This window comes from Rattus norvegicus, chromosome 8 (genome assembly GCF_036323735.1).
Source record: "Rattus norvegicus strain BN/NHsdMcwi chromosome 8, GRCr8, whole genome shotgun sequence".
Classification (NCBI taxonomy): Eukaryota; Metazoa; Chordata; class Mammalia; order Rodentia; family Muridae; genus Rattus; species Rattus norvegicus.
The window spans coordinates 82,205,320-82,222,245 of record NC_086026.1 but is presented as its reverse complement, the minus strand read 5'-3'; the positions used below and the strand labels follow the sequence as shown (position 1 = coordinate 82,222,245).

Sequence of the window (16,926 nt, the reverse complement as noted above, 5' to 3'; positions counted from 1 at the left end):
GCAACAGTGTACTTATATAGTAGATAAAACTTAAAAAAAAAAAAAAGAAGAAGAAATACTCTACACATGGCAGTAAGACCATCTCATAATGGATTTTATCTACAAAACTGTTCTCCCTTCTCTCCAAGAAAAAGTACTTCTAAGGGACAGTCTTTCTTGAAAAGTGAGTCTTTTTGTTTTCACTTCCTTCTCCAGTAAGATTAGTTACCCCAGAGTAGGTATACATTTAAAAACTTTATTATTCAATGAACAAACTTGTGATGTTATTTTAAAATTTCACTAACAGCAGTATAGTAACACATACTAGACACATTTAATAAAAAAAAAATGTGGTCTACTGCAGTAATAGGAACTGGGACAATTTGTAGGCTTATAGAGAAGAGTGGATACCAGTTAACAATTTGTATCAGTGAACTTTTTCCCCCCCCTAAGACAGGGTTTCTCTGTGTAGCCCTGGCTCTCCTGGAACTTGCTCTGTTGATCAGGCTGGCATGGAACTCAGAGATCTATTTGTCTTTGCCTCCTGGCAAAGAGTGCTGGGATTAAAGGCGTGTGCCACCACCTCCTGGCTGAATCAGTGAATTTCTAAATGAAGTCTTAAGAACCTCTAGCCTTTTTGCCTTCTCTTTCCTTTTCTTCTACATACTGCAATTATATACAACTTTGTAATTAATTCTTTACTAGACTCTGTGCTTCTCAAAGGTGGGCTCAATTTCTTAAAAGGCTGGAGAGATAAAGGTTCAGCAGTTAAGAACATGTATTGCTCTTACAAGAAGTCTGGAGTTCAGTTCCTAGTACCATGCTGGGCAGCCTGTAATTCCAGCTCCAGATCAAACACTCTTTTGGCTCCGTGGGTACCAGCAGACAGTGTACACACACACACACACACACACACACACACACACACACACACACACACACACACACACACAATCATAGGAAAATTTTTTTTTTTTTAAAAAAAACTCATTGATTTTACTCAGCTGTTGTTTTCATTTTGATCACTAATGGTCTCCCTTCCAAAGATGAAGTCCTTAAAACTTTTAGGTTATGAAACTTAAAATTATCATTCTTTTTGGTGTGTGTACATGTCCATCAGTGTGCCTGTGGAGTCAGAGATAACTGGAAGTCATTCTTTCCACCACATGGTTCCTGGTGACTGAACGTACTTAGGGTAGGTATCATTACCCGTTGAGCCATCTCAATTGCTCCAGATGACCACGTGCCCCAGAAAGCAGGCCCCTCTCTCTTCCAACCATAAATGATGGACCAAGAATCTGACAAATTGGCATTTTAGGCTTTTGCTTGTCCAGTGAGGCGAGGAGGGTGTGAGATGCTGGAAGATTTTTCTCTGATAATGTTAGCCTCTTTGGGGCCACAGAAGCCAGAGACCTTGAAACCAAAGCTGGTGAGGAAAACAACTCACACACAGAAAGCCAGAACCTGTCCTTGCAGACAAACTGCTGCATGAACTCCTCGAACCTGCCTAGAGTTCATTTTCTAGGGATGAAGTCTCAATGTACTGCTCAAACTGGTTTCAACACCCTAGGCTGAAGAAATCTTCCTACCTCAGCCTCCCAGAAGTTGGGACTACAGGCACATGATACTACTTTTGACACCAATATTGTTACTAAGTGAGCAGTTAAGTTCCTGACAGCTTGAGGCATTTTTAAACTGTCAAATAAATAACACCCAGGTGGTTTTGCCTTGAGATTTACCTTTTTTAGAGTTACTTTCAAAGTGCTGTGGAATTCGGGTTTTTAGGTTCAGTCTGTGTAGGAGTCTTCCTGTACAGTTCATTCACATCTTTCTCAATCTCTTTGTGTGACTGCTTCTATCTGTCTAAACTTGGGGTTCAAACAAGGGGTGATAGCTGGGCTGTCAAAGATATACCAAGACCTAAATATACAGGAATGTAGACTGGTTTGACTGAGGACATGTCTATTATATGTTATAGTCTCAGATATTGGTTCTTGTTGATTCTGTATTAAAAGTGATCAAATTCCACCCTAGACTCTGGTTCCATGACTTTTAGCAGCTGAGGTTTCTAGTATCTCCTGCAAGGCCCATGCATGGCCTATGCCCTGGCTTACAATTTCCATAAATATGAACATATCTGGGGCTTGAAAATTTTCATTTTTGCATTCAATGCTCCTGAAATACAGCAACCTAGATAGTCCTCAATCTCACATCTGAATGCATTACCACGTGAAACAACAACGAAAAAGATGGTCTTTTGAATAAGCAGCTCTGTGCCACGCACCACTTACTGCAGATTTCAAGGAGGGACAGAGTTCCAGAGAAGAGAGACAGAGATAGCATTTCTTCTGGATCAGTAGCACATTTTGCCTTGCATCATTTTTATGTCCTCCCCCATTTCACCAGTTCAAGGAAAATACAGCATCATGTACATATTTATAAAATGGCAAATTGTCTATAAAAATACATCCAATAAATCATCTTAACATCCAGTCAGTATAATATAAAATGTTTTTAATTGTTCTTGAAAACATTTAAAAAACAATTTGAGCACTTTTAATAAAAAAAGAGAACTGAAATGCTACTGTGCGATGCTCAACTACTGTAATCTCAGCAGGTACAACAGACAACAAAGCACCAGGGTCTGACTCTGCACTAAAGGAAACACACGACAGGGCTTGCTTTTGTCACCTCTGGTGTAGTAAGCACGCTGTAGTACAAGACTGTTATCTGAACCTCAGATGCACTGCACAAAACACGCTCCTTCTTTCTCAGTTCAAAAGTCAGTGCTTATTGCAATTATATGCAAAATTATTTACTTCATGAAGTCTTATCATGATAAAACAGTATGCAAAATGTTTTAAACGTCAAAACAATGAAAAAAATCCCAAGAAAAGAACATAGTTAACAACTAAGCAGAATTAGTAAACATTAAAAGAAGCAAAATAACCTGTGAATAACTATGCTCACCTGGTTAACACAGAGCCAGTTTCAATACAGCCAAGAGGGGAAAAAAAGTGGTTACAGGATTACCTAGTACTGTACAAGATAAGTCAAGAACACTCATGCACATCTTGTGATCATGTATTAACATGGTGAAGCAAACTAAACTTAATTCTTCCTGCTGTAATATTCTCGTGTAAGAGAATAAGAAATAGAAATATCTCATTGAGATCAGTGCACATTGCTACATAAGACAATTTCATCTGTCACTTTGATGATATTTTGTCTTTTCATAATGAAACACATTTAAAAATTTTAATCTGTGGACTGTACTGGTTGCATTTATCCTAAGAGATGTGCCTACCACAGGTTCAACAAATTTAGTGCAATAATATGAACCCCAAAAAGTTTGCTGGACGAATTCAGCCAAATTTAAAGAGTTTGCTGCAATACTGTACAGGGGGCGAGGGGTAAAAATCCTCCAGTCTCTATACTTTTTTTTTTTTTATCAAAAAAAGATTTCCATTATTTTTATATTAGTAGGAAGCTAACAGTGTAAACAAGGGATTAGAATGGCCTCAGAGTCTCCTCTTCAGAGTATCTCACTGAGAAAGACTCCCATCATTTGTTACAAGAAATCACACAGTCTCCTTTGGGTATTACATACTTTGGTGTGCAGTAGTGCTGTATCTCAATGTACAGTGAAGAAATAACTAGTATCAAGAAAAAATCTAACAAATCATTAAATCAAATTAACAGCAAACACACACATATGCCAGTAACTAGGACATATCCTTAGATAAACCTCTGAGCCAACTCTAGCACCATTGATTTATTAGAATATGTTAATACCCTACTTTCAAATCTGCTCAACAACGGACCCTTATTAAATTAACCCTTCTATCCTATTTGTTAAATATTCAGTTTGTCGTCTTCTGATTTATTTTTGAATTAAGGTAAAAGAAAAGCTTGGCTAGTCAGGAGAGTATAGTGAATGTTCTCATGTTATCTTTTAAGAACTTAGGGTTAACTTTAATATCTCTGAAAATTATCTTAAAACTCACTTAAATGGAGCTGCCTACTAGTTTTGTGTTAACATGAAATTCATAAATACTATTCATAAAACAAAATGGGAGCCACAGAGAAACACTTTAAAACAAATCCTGAGTGCTCTGCTTCGTCTGCAACTGTGTCCATCAGAATAAATAAGTGAAGCACGTAATGAATGCTCCTCTCTTCAAGTACTATCACATCCTCTTGGTTTATCAGATATGAAGATCCGAGGTGTCAGACCTCAGGGGAAGAAATGCTTTTTTGCTGGGCTTTTAATGTTATCTCTTTCATGCTTGGTGTTTTGATTCATGATAAAACTGTATTACTACGTTCAGAGAAGCAAAGAGTTAGTCAGCAAACTGAGGAGGAGGAAAGCTGATTACTAAAGGATACCATGGTGAAAAGCATTAAAAATAATTAATTCTTCAGTAGAATTTCAGTATGTACATGGAGCTGTGGTGAAGACACTAAAAAAAAAAAAAGTCCTCTATTTTCCTTCTAACACTCCAATCTCAGCAAGCAAATAATAAAACATGAGACAATTTTCTAACATGCTTGTATTTCTTCTATTAAATCTTAATGTTGTGTGTGTGTAGGGGAGGGAAGAAGAGAGGAAGAGGGAAGATAGGAGGGAGGGAAAGGGGGAAAGTAGGGTGAGGGGGAGAGAGGGAGAGGCAGAGTGCATGAGCTTGAGAGCTCCATTTTAAAAGCCACCTTCTAAAACTGGACTAATGCAATGTCACAAATAAATGGCTACTGGTTTTCCTCTTAAACATTTTAGTGCAGCTTTTACTTTCCTTAAATTAAGTTTGTTTTCCGTTATTTTCCCCTACATAAGCCCTTCATTGTGGGAGTAAATGGTACCGAAGCCCCAGAAAGTCCTACAGAGATTTCTCATCCTACAGTAGCTTTATGTTTCAAGCTTAAATATCTATAATAACCTGAATATTATCCCTGTTTTAAGGAAGACTCTCTTGCCTACAGTTTACCTTAGCTATGATTTTATACCTAAAAGATAATGCCAACAACAAAACAGCCTACAACTAAAAATGGATGGTCTTTTAATTTCTGTGTAGATCAACTGATGAGTTAAAATGAACTTATACAAAATAAAAGACCCAGACTGCTCTCGTAAAAAGCTGGATTCTTTACTAGCAAATGTGATTAAATGGGAAACATTATAAAATTTAAAACCTAATACTTGCTCTACAGCCTACTGTCTTCAGAAACGTGTCCAGCACTGAGGCAAGTCTAACCATTTCCTACTGAAGAAACCACTTCTGCAGCAAACGCCTTTAAAATGTTACAATTAATAGTGTTTCTGCTGCGGGAGGCACTTCCATTAAGACAAATACAATACATATGTCTTTAGATACAGTGTGCTACATATTATATAAAACACAATTCATCCCAACATTTCAACAGTAGGATGGTCCTTGCTTTCTATCCATTCAAAACCTGATGAAGTCATAGAGTTCATTGACTCACTGCAAATCTGTTGAAACAGTGGGTCATTCTTTAATTCTTCCAGTGTGGCTTCATCATCCTGTCCCTGCTGACGACCTGGATCAAACAGTAGATTTGGGTCTAAGGTGTTCAAATCATTGATGCTGCCTGAGAGGTCAGAAGACAACCTGATGTCGCTAGGGAAATCAGATGCAGTGTTGGTGAGATCAGATGCTACCTGACCTCCCAGCTGCTGGCTGGTTTGCAGGTTGTCTCCACTCAACAGGTCTTTAACAGTGCTATTGAAATCTAACTGCTGTTCTCCAATTTCAGATTGTGCTTGATTATCTCCAGGAGAAAAACTGATCTGATCGGTGCTATTACTTTTGGTGAGGTAAGATGGTGTTTGGAATTCATAAACAGAAGTGCTGGAATCGATCATATTTTGTGAATTGGCACTAGGAAAAACAGGGGAAGTTTCCAAAATCTGAGTGAGATTCATCCGGGCTGTGTAATTGGAGGGCACGTTGTTCATTCCCAAACCTCTCACTGCATCATCATTGTCAGAATCGAGTTTACTCAACAAAACATTAGTGATTTTTTTACTGTTTGTTTGCTTCTGCAGAGCATTAGGGAAGGCTGTCTGCATCATGACTGTTAATGGAACTGACTGACTTCTTTGAGCTATGTTGTTGGCACATGCATCTGTGTGAACATTTGTGAAAACATGAACTTCTGGGGTCACTGGACTTCCAAAGGGGGTTACATTAGACCGTGGGATATTAGACACAGGATAGAGGGTGCTTCCACTAAGATTCCGTTGGCGATGGACAGCAGGGCTTACACTCCGGCACCTGAAGTTGCTGCTGGCAGATGAATTAGTTCCTTTATTATCAAGAGGAGCGGGGACTGCAAACCCTTCTTGCTTGTTGGTGTTTACAGTGGCACCTTGATGCTGCACAGGAGAGACGGGAGTCAAACGACCAAAATGAGTGTCATGGTGTCTGGACTGAGACTGATACGACTGTCCGGGCACAGCAAAAGCATGAGGTTTCCTGAAACGATCTTCTACTAGTTCCTGATAGCTTGGGAGAATGCCGTGACCAGAAACTGATGAGTTACCAACCCCACCATACCCATTATTCATCCATTCAAGCTTGGTTTTATCAGGGTGAGTGGCCATGGGTCTTTGCATTGGTTTTACAGGACTGCTTGAGACAATGCTGGCATCGTGATATGCCATACTGGAGCTTATTGGGGTGAATGCAAATGGATTCCTGCATTCAACAGGGCTTGGAGGGACGCTACTGCTGCAATTAGAATGAGGAGTACCAATGGGTGTGTGTCGGCTACTTCCTAAAGCACTATCCACAGGTGTTGTCTGGGCAAGCCTGGAACAAGGGCTCTCCCGTGACAGACTCTGAGACCCAGCAATCATTTCAGATGTTGGGGTTGGAGTTGGGGTCGGAGTTGGTGTAGGAGTGGGTGTGGGTGTAGGTGTGTGAATTGGAGTGCCATTGCTATGGATTGGATGATAGAAGTGAGAGCTGGAACCATGAGATGACATTGGAGCTCCTGGAGTTACTGACTGACTCTGAAGGGTCATTCCCAAGCAGTTACCATAAGAATGGGAGTTATTCATTGACATCTGCTGCTCCATAAGCACCAGCTCTTCCACAATGCTATCTTGTGTAAGTTCATCATCAAAAGGAAAGTAGCTTTCATTTGTCTGGGAAACAGAAGACTCAAACTCTTTCAGTTCCGACTGCAACGGTAACTGATCTGAAGACTGTGCTTGTATTTCATTCAGAGAAGATTCTGGTATCTGGCTATGGAGCTGCTGGCTGTATGTGTCCTGTGGCATCCCTTCTAATTCCCAAACAGACTTCTCTAAATCATGGATGTCAGGATGCTCAGGAATTGTCATCACACTAATGTCTTGCTGTTGCTCACAGCTGGCAGATATGAAGTCAGAATCCTTAGTAACTTGTTGCCATTCGTTACGATTAAAGCTGCCATCTGAGTTTGACTCACGGTCCAAAAGAAAGACACTCCCTTCAAGTTTTACTTTTACATCCGGAGACGATGATGGCGTTGTCTGCTGCTCCAGAGCTGATTCACTGGCGACAAGAGTAGGGTTCAAGGGCTGATCCTCTACAATGTGTGAGCTGACACTGAGTGACACCTTGTTAGGAGGCTGAGCACCTGCTGTTGAGCTTTCTGTTTTCCCTGAATGTGGAACCTTTTGGTCCTTTTTAACAGTGCCTGGTTTCTGACCTTCGGTAGTAACTGCAGAAAGCTGTTCTACAATTGGTTTCTTTACAGGAGGCACCTGAGACTCTTGCAGTGTAGCAGACAGTCGTTTTCTTGGACTTTTAGTGCATAATTTAGGGTCTTTATTTACTGAGTCACCATTAGATGGTGAGCTGGTGCTGGTGAAGGGTAAGTTCTGAGTAGCAACTGAGAGAGTAACAGTGCTTTGATTATTGCCTGCTGAGATGCCTGGCAGAGTTTCATTACAGCGACTTTTACACTTGGCCCTCTGGTCACAGACCTTAGTTGTTTTCACTTCTGTGACTCCTTCATTAGAAGGTTTTGATACTGTTCCATCTGTATTACTTTTCTGTCCCCAAAGGGCACTAGATGTGGCCAGAGGAGCTTTAGTCCCCTCAGCGTTCTCTTGGCACTGCAGAGGATGCTCATCTGATGAACCTTCTGGTTCCATTTTGACTTCCACAGCAGAGGTTCCCCCAGTGCTGCTGGCCCTGGACCCAGGGGACTGGAGAGAAACAACAGAACCATTCTTGATCTGAGGGATGCTCCTGGAGTCCTCTGTTGTTCCAGTAGCATTGCTGACGGAGGCAGAATGTTTAAGAGGCGCATTACTGTTACTGGGTGTGAGGGATATTGTTGTCATTTTCACCACATTTAGAGAACTCATGTGTGACGCAGGTACCACAGCAGTTTTGATGGGACTGCTGGTAAACAGCACAGTCGTAGGAGAGCGGATGGTGAGCGCACTGGTGTTTGCTGGCTTGGGTAAGATCTGAGGGTAGCGGTGCCTGGCAGAACGGTCCCCACCAGGACTGGCTGGGACGTTCTGAGGAGTCTTTGGTGTCTGTTTCACAGACTGCATGTGCTGAGTGACTACCTGCACGTTGAGGGGAAGAACCTTGCCATCAGAAGAATTCATCGGACTGGGTGAAGTTACTAACTGCCTCGTCCGCTGGACCTGCAAAAAGGTAAAAAAATTACAAGTCCATTTTAGAAGTCTAGGAAACAACAGTACATCTGTATAGTATTAAAGGATTTATTAAGTGTTAATTAGAAAGAAAAAAGGTCGTTTTAATGTTAGAAGAGAGTTCTTTTCCTTTTTTTTTTTTAAAGATTTATTTATTTCATGAGTACACTGCAGCTGTCTTCAGACACACCAGAAGAGGGCATCAGTTCTCATTACAGATGGTTGTGAGCCACCATGTGGTTGCTGGGATTTGAACTCAGGACCTCTGGAAGAACAGCCATTTCTCTTAACCACTGAGCCATCTCTCCAGCTCCCCTTTTCCTTTTTCTTTTAATTGTATATTTTCTTTATCTACATTTCAAATATCCCCCCCCTTCCCAGTTTCCCCTCTGGAAACCTCCAGCCCATTCCTCCATCCCCTGCCTCCACGAGGGTGCTCCCTTACCTACCTACCCACTCCCTCCTGCCTCCCTGCCCTGGCATTCCCCTACACTGGGGCATTGAGCTAGAAGTGAGTTTTTGGATCATTTTGTATACAAGCAGACCCTCAAATACTTTAACAAATATAGCCACAAAGCAATACACTTATGAAATACAGTAACACCCAGGAAAAAAATTAGGTTTACTTCCCAGTTAACAAGACAAAATGCTTCATACCTATGACAAATACTTGTCTAATGAGTGGGTTAAAGAAATTATAGACAGGAGAGATATAATCACAAAGAAAGGTACAATCTAAAGTACTGGTGGAACCTTTTCTAAGAACATAGACCACTCCTGGACAGTCTTATTAAACAGTTCAGGTTTGCCCTGGACTTTAGTAACTAGCCACTGAGGATAAGGAAGTCCTAGACAAAACTAAGGCGCCCTGAAGTCTGCTCTTAGGTGAATAGTATGGCCACCAGACATTGAAAATTTTAATGAAATAGCAATGATGAAGATACTGATAATAAGAAAATAAGAGAAAATATCTCCTTAATAACAATACCAATAATAATGTAAGGTTATCACTTTAGCAGGATACACTTGCATTAGAAAAACCCCTTCACTATATTGTTAGTTATATATATGGTCGTGACCTGAACAATATTCTACTCCTACATCTACCCAGCTAACCAAAGAAGCAGGCCCACATTAGAATATAAAATCACTAATACTTTATTATAATTTGATCTAGTTCAATATTAAGAAAAACATTTAGGCTCCTAAAAGTTTCTTGACTCAGCTAGGAATGAAAAACCTTTTTTTTTAAATTTTTTTTATTTTTTTAATTTTTTTTTAAAAGATTTATTTATTTATTATATATAAGTACACTGTAGCTGTCTTCAGATACACCAGAAGAGGGCATCAGATCTCTTTACAGATGGTTGTGAGCCACCATGTGGTTGCTGGGAATTGAACTCATGACCTCTGGAAGAGCAGTCGGGTGCTCTTAACCGCTGAGCCATCTCTCCAGCCCCGAAAAACCTTTTTAATGACTTTATTCTTACTGAAATGCTGACTGGTTATACGCACACTTTATGAACCTTCATCCTTTGTATCTTCACTTCTGTTAAGTTTAGAGTTTTGTCAATGTTTATTGCTTTTCAATAACGATAGACATGCAGAAAGAAAGATTTTATGACCAAGGGTAGTCTGGTCATAAAATAGTTTATGACCCTTGCCATCTTCTCCTTGCTATTTCTTTTTTTTTTTTTTTTTTTCGGAGCTGGGGACCGAACCCAGGGACTTGCGCTTGCTAGGCAAGCGCTCTACCACTGAGCCAAATCCCCAACCCCGTCCTTGCTATTTCTAATAAAATAAATGACTTCCTACCATCTCAGTAAGGCCAAACTCTAGTGATAGTATTACCGGAATGGGACTAGGGACAGCTGCTACCACAATCCCAATGGGCTGGGGAGAAAGGATCGCAGGGTTCCCATTGGGTAGATTAGCCACTCCGTTGGCTGTAGTGCCTTCTGTTTTTTTTGCTGAGGATTCTCCTGGTAATGGGGACTGTAGTTTCTGTTCTTGCTGCTTTTTTTGAATTTTCCGTTGCAACTGCTGTTTAGCATCAATTGGAGATGACAAAGTCTTTACTTGAGGTTGAAAGGAATTACTTTCAGCTGTAGGTATAAAAGCAGAAGGCTGGGAAATTCCTTTAAGTCCTGAAAATAAACACAAAGAGAAGCTAAACTAAATACTGTCTTTTGTGGATGGCCACATTATTCAGTGTCTTTGAGGATGTAGCCATCTACTGGACAGAGTGACTAAGCCGGCACATTCTAACTCACAACTTGTTTACAGAGCAAAGTAACAAACGACCATTTATAAACATCTGTCAACAAGAGTTTGACGTCTTAAAATATGGTTAGCCAGGCCAATTTCAGTTAAGTAAACAATGGCAGACAATTTTAAAAGATTATCTGTATCATAAATGTAGGACACTAAGAAAAACACATGCCAACAGAGCATTTTTACATTGTATTAGATGCCAGCAATTTTTCCTACCCCTTTTTGTAATTAGAACGAAATTAACAAATTTTCATAATTTTAATATTTAGCCCATAAGGATAACCTAATAAATATTTGCTAAAACCACTCCATAGCCTAATTTATGTGGGGAAAACAAGTTTTTAATCTTACCAGAAATTCACAAAAATATGAACCATTATTTTAATTGTTACTTTATGATTATTCCAGTGTGACCTAGAGAAATTAAGAAGCAGAATTTCTTAGTAAGACTAAGGTTAAGGCATTTTAAAAAGTGTTACTGAGAAAACTTTTTCAGAGTAGAAAGAGGAGAAAAAGAAAGAAAAAGCAAGATATAAATTTTAAGAAAACTAAATATGTAATAATATACTTTTCACAAAGCTCATTTCACTAAGGAATTGGCACTGACGGAATTGGGAAGTCCCAGTGTGCTGTGGAGGAGGACAGCCTGCTCTTGCACCTGGCCTTCCGCCCCTCCAGGCTCTGCTCTCCATCTCTAGTCAAGTCAGTTTGGTGCAGGTGGGGAGCAGGGCAGGAAGAAGAGAAAGAAAGACACAGAATTCTCTTCTGCAAACTCTGGTTGGTAATTCTTCATTTTTTTTGATCTTCTCCTTTTCTATTAAATCCTATAATTATTGTTTTTTCTTTTTGAACTCAGCCTTGCAGCTTCCTTTGGCTCTGGTTTCAGCTTTCCTCTCAGCATCTGTACCAGGAAAGCCTCTGCCAATGGCTCACAGCTTTCTCTCTGGTCCTCTTGCCAGGGTTTCTCGACAGGAATGATTCCAAGCAGCTGACTTGCAAAAAGGACATTTGTAACACAACCTGTCCTCAAGACAGACACTGTATTTATAAATAAAAAATTGCCTTCAAAGGATGAAAATTAATTTGCCATAAATATTCTTTTAAAAAATTACTAACAGTTGAGAACAAAATATCAAGATTGAAAGTGTTTTCGGTAATGATATAATTCGTAAAAAGTTTTGTGTTCTCATATATTGCTTCTAAAAATAGAAATCACCTGTTCACACATGTAATTTTTAGTACATTTTAAAGATTTATTATTTCTATGTGTATGAATATTTCACCTATATATATATGTATGTATGTGTATTATGTGCATGCCTGCTGCTTGCAAAAGTCAGAAGAGATCTTTGGATCCCCTGGGACAGGAGTTACAGATTGTCCGGGTTGTGAGCGGTCATACAGGTCCTGAAAATAGAACCCAGGTTATCTGAAAGAGCAGCATGTGCTCTTACTGCTGACCCGTTTCTCTACTTTACTAAACTGCTGAGCCATCTCTCTACTAAATCTCACAAACAATGGGAAACAGATGGAGCTGCCTGTCACAAACAAACCAAACCAACCAACCAACCAACCAACCAACCAACCAAACAAACAAACAAACAAAAAAACCTACTAAGCCCCATCCACAGAGGTACCCTTCCAACTGTCAGTGGGGACAGTAAAGAGATCAGAGTGTTCTGAAGGCTCCACACCCTTCAAAGTCTTATTGTGCCAGAAGATAAGAAGGTAGTATGAATAACTGAGGTAACCTGGTCTTTGGAGACAGGCAAACAGGATTCAAATTACTTATCTGGCCAAGGATAAATTATCTCCCCTCCCAGAATCTGTTTCCTAGAATGAAGAGCCCTATTACATACGCCTGCTGAGGGAATTAAGGGAGCTGACATATGTGCGAGCTATTTAACGACACACATTGGTATTACTGGGCAAACAAGCTTGTGTCTAAGTAAGTGGAAAGTCAGGTTTGGTCATACAGTTTATATTCAGGAAGGAAGAGTTCTGACTAGCAACTGTGAGAGGCTGTTTTGCTGATACTGGCTCTCAATTGGCCATAAAATGAAAAGGAGCAATTACATACACTTATACACACATGAACAGAAATTCTCTTCAGGATACATGCACTGCAGATTTAAAAATATTTAGATTTAACTTGAAGAACAAGTTTCATGTTAATACTCTTCACATAAATACTAGGAATGCATCAGATATTCCAATAATAATGTTAATTGCTAAAGTTGTCAATTCCCAAAATTCTCTTTGAATTACAACTATCACTTAAACTGCCATTAAAGAAATTCTCATACAGCCTGGTGTGGTGGTAAACACATTAGAGAAAGACAGGAGGATTTCTATGTTTAGTCTCAGGACAGCCTGGGTTCCAGTAATAGAGGGACTCCATCTCAAAACCAACGAACCAACTAACCAACCAAAAACAAAACTCTTTATTTTATAGTACCAGTTCATAAAGTTTATTTTTTTATGAAGCCAAGTAATCAGTTAATGGTACTCAAAGATCATTTTATTTACAAAATTAATTTCTGGGAAAGGAGCCCAGCACATAATTTTAAAATTTAATCTTATTTTACTTTTAACATTTAACTAACCTAGACAAAGACTTAAAAAAATATATATTCTTTACATTTAAAAACAGCCATAAAAAGGTATGGTAGGGGAATTCAAATAATTTATACTAGCAGAGCAATATTCAAAAGTATAAGCTTAAGCCCTACAGCTTAACACTAGTTTTTATTTTATTAGCTTAATAAAACACCTGCATTAGTATGAACTGAAGTAAGAATAAACTCATACATACTAAAATGATGAAGCTCTTTGGTCACAGACTTCATTAATGAATTCTTTAAACTTGATTCATTTATTTATGGTGAACATGTGCCAGGTCAGAGGACAGCTTGCAGGAGGGAGTCAGCTCTCTCCCTCCATCATTCTGTTTCTGAGGCTTGAACTCGGGTCCTGAGGCTTGGCATCAAGTGCTCTTACCGACTGTGCCGTCTTACTGGCCCCCAAGCTCTCCTTCTACTGCCAGCTCTAACTATAGCAATGTGGTCAGTTTCCATACCTGCTGGTGCTGCTGCCATCACAGTCAGAGCTGCCATTGACTTGGTGCCTATATAATGACTCTTTACAAGGAAGTGGGCTAATTCCAAGACTGTGTCAAATGGCTGGCTTAACACTTTCTGGGCCCACTCACACACAAGACGGCAAGCAGAAGAGATAACTTCCTCATCAATATTTTGAAGCTGCCCAGATGGTTCAACTCCTTCCAACTATACAAAGGAAAGAGGAAAAGTTAACTTTAGGAAATACTACTACTACTACTACTACGACTACTACGACTACTGCTGTTGCTGCGGCTGCTTATAATGTTCAGAGAAATGAAGATGAAGTACACTGAAGATATGTATTCTTATTGGGAGATGCAAAATACATCTCTTGGATCAAGACAACATGAAGGAGCTGTTGGCAGACATGTAACGGCTTTGCACATGAGAGTGAACCTGTAAAGAACAGTCTGTCAAGAGGAGGGTGAATATAGCACTTTTAATGGCAGCTAAATCAAGGTGCAATGTCCCACACCTTTAATCCCAGCACTTGGGAGGCAGAGGCAGGTGGATCTCTGTGAGTTCAAGGCCACTGTGGTCCAAATAGTGACTTCTAGGACATACAGGCCCATATAGAGAGCCATTGTCTCAAAATTAAACAAAAAGATAGCAACTAGACACAAATAAGATGTTTTTAGTATTTTTAATGCTTTCTCTAGTATCAATAAAAACTACATTGCTTAGTAATCCTGTTTCCTTTCCTAGAGAGGTCAAAACTATAGCTATTTACAAATTTTCCTTCCTTCTGTTCACAGGCATCATCAATACATATATATGACATACCTACAAATTAGTAATCCTAGTTCTCTATTCTCCTGAACTTCATGGTGATTCAGGGATACAGATAATTTTCGCTAACATCTTTTGGCCATTGTGGATGTTTTTTCCCTTCTCTCTTTTTTTTTGTATTTGTGGAAGGAACAGTTCTCAGTTCCCAATTTTAACCAATATATTGTACAGAATACATTCAACTAAAGGCACATTTTTCTTTATTAAAAAGAAATAGTAGGACTCTTACCCCATCTCCAGTTTTATGAAAGTCAAGGTTGGGCAGTGTTGGCATATGAACAAAAGCTTTTTTCCTTAGTCCACTGTAGCAATATGTGATAAACAGTTAAGGTTGAAACCACTTTAAACTAAGTGGGCTGCCTATATAGACAGCACTTGAGAAGGAACTGTTCATAAAATGAGAAAAAGATCACCAGGAGATAACATACACTTTGAGAATTTGTCAATAAAAACACAATGTACTAGCAGAAACTCAGAATACTTCAATGCTTTCAAAACTAAACATTTCTTGTAGAAAGTTCAGTATACCTGTCTTAAATGAAGGGATTTTCATCTGTTATAACATATGAACAAATTTCCCACTATGCAGTTCCAGCCATCAGTAACAAGCAGGTCAGAGGGAAGGAATCACCAGATGGAAACCTGGCAAAGGCATAGGAAACTTGAGTTGGGGCACAGGGACAAAAACAACTCTTAAGAGTTTCACAAGGGTTTTAACCTTTATATTCGTTTTCCACTGAAACATACAGGATTATCACTTGTAACATGCCAAAGACACATCAAAACCTTTTCTGTCTCTTTCAGGAAACAAGGATAGAGTGGAGCACCTGTGACTCCCTTTAGAATAGCAGCCTTCCTGCTCACTGCCTCTTCTCTCATTGCCACAGTAGCTAACTTAAGGCTTTAAAAAGGCCAAGAGCTGAGCAAGGAGGAAATGGATGCGTTTCTAATAAAAGACAGTCTCTACAATCTTCTAGGAGCAGTAAAACCTTTAGTAAGCTCTCTTTTTTTAACTTTTTATTGATCCTTTGTGAATTTAACAACATGTACCCCAATCTACTCATCTCCTTGTCCTATTGTATCTACCCTTCACCCCTGCAACCTTTCCTGAAAAAACTAGAAGAGAAAAATCTTGCTGTGGAAGCTGTAGTGTGTCACAGAATGTCCCATACTATAACCTTTTGTCCACACATCTTTACTTGTAAATGTTCATTGCAATGAGTCATTGGTCTGGTTTGAGGCCTCTGGTTTCTGCTACATCATCAATACGGGATCCTCACTGGGACTCCTTTCGGAAACTCTGTGTCAGGGAGATCCTGCAGCTTTTAGTCTGCAAGGACGTACCCCTTCATGGGCTCCAGTAGATCATAGATGAAGTAGATGTTAGGCTAGGTCAACTTAAAGCTGTAGAACTGGGCCTGGAAGGTAGCTGAGTTAGTCAGCCCACCAGTCTCTTCAGTGCTCTCCAGCATTGCCCTAGCTACAACATTCAATGCCACAGCCTGCAAGGGGCAGGGTCAACTCTCCTGCTCCCATGTCCTCAGGATCAGCTCTACTGTGCTGCCGAGTCTAGGGGCTGGTGAGGAGTGGGGCCAACTCAGCAGTGCCCTTGGTAGCAGTCTAAACCAGGGACACCTGCGTGGGCTTTGGTGGTAACACTGGCCTAGGACATCAACACGGGCCAGGAATGCCAAAGTATCACAGACCCAGACATGCTTCCTCCTTGCTGGAAGATAGGCCACTGAGATCAGCATGTCTCACTGACCCAGGGGTAATGCAGACCATGGACATCCTGCTTTAGTGGTAACCTGGACCATAGATTTCAATGCAGACCCCAGCTACAGCAGGACTATGGCCCTAGGGGGCAGCCCAGGTAAGGAGCTCACTGTGGCCTCCACACATTTGCCTATTCCTTACCACCTTCGAGTCTCTAGTTCTACTTTCCCCACAATGTACGAACCCCTTGGCCTTGCTCTTTCTTCCATCTCCCCATCACACATTCTTCTACTGTAGTGGTACCAGCAGCAGGCGCTGGGTCTTTCTTTTGTCTACCCCAGGCCATTGTGGCCAGGGCAGGTG

The 16,926-nt window shown here is 40.1% G+C and overlaps 1 protein-coding gene across 4 annotated transcripts in view; it reads right to left on the bottom strand.

Moving 5' to 3' along the window:
- Positions 1-2,347: 2,347 nt before the first annotated feature.
- Positions 2,348-16,926, bottom strand: part of Rfx7 (regulatory factor X, 7) — an 85,152-nt gene continuing 70,573 nt past the window's right edge. For 3 of the 4 annotated variants that reach the window (XM_017595669.3, XM_006243326.5, XM_039081516.2), the window contains 4 exons: positions 15,077-15,161; positions 14,016-14,223; positions 10,514-10,809; positions 2,477-8,653 (listed from right to left, as the gene is read on the bottom strand). In XM_017595669.3, the coding sequence (XP_017451158.1) occupies positions 5,381-8,653; positions 10,514-10,809; positions 14,016-14,223; positions 15,077-15,161 (3,862 nt within the window). In that variant the 3' untranslated portion in view covers positions 2,477-5,380. Of the gene's footprint in view, positions 8,654-10,513; positions 10,810-14,015; positions 14,224-15,076; positions 15,162-16,926 lie in introns of all 4 variants that reach the window. The other variant, NM_001127490.2, reaches the window with a different exon arrangement.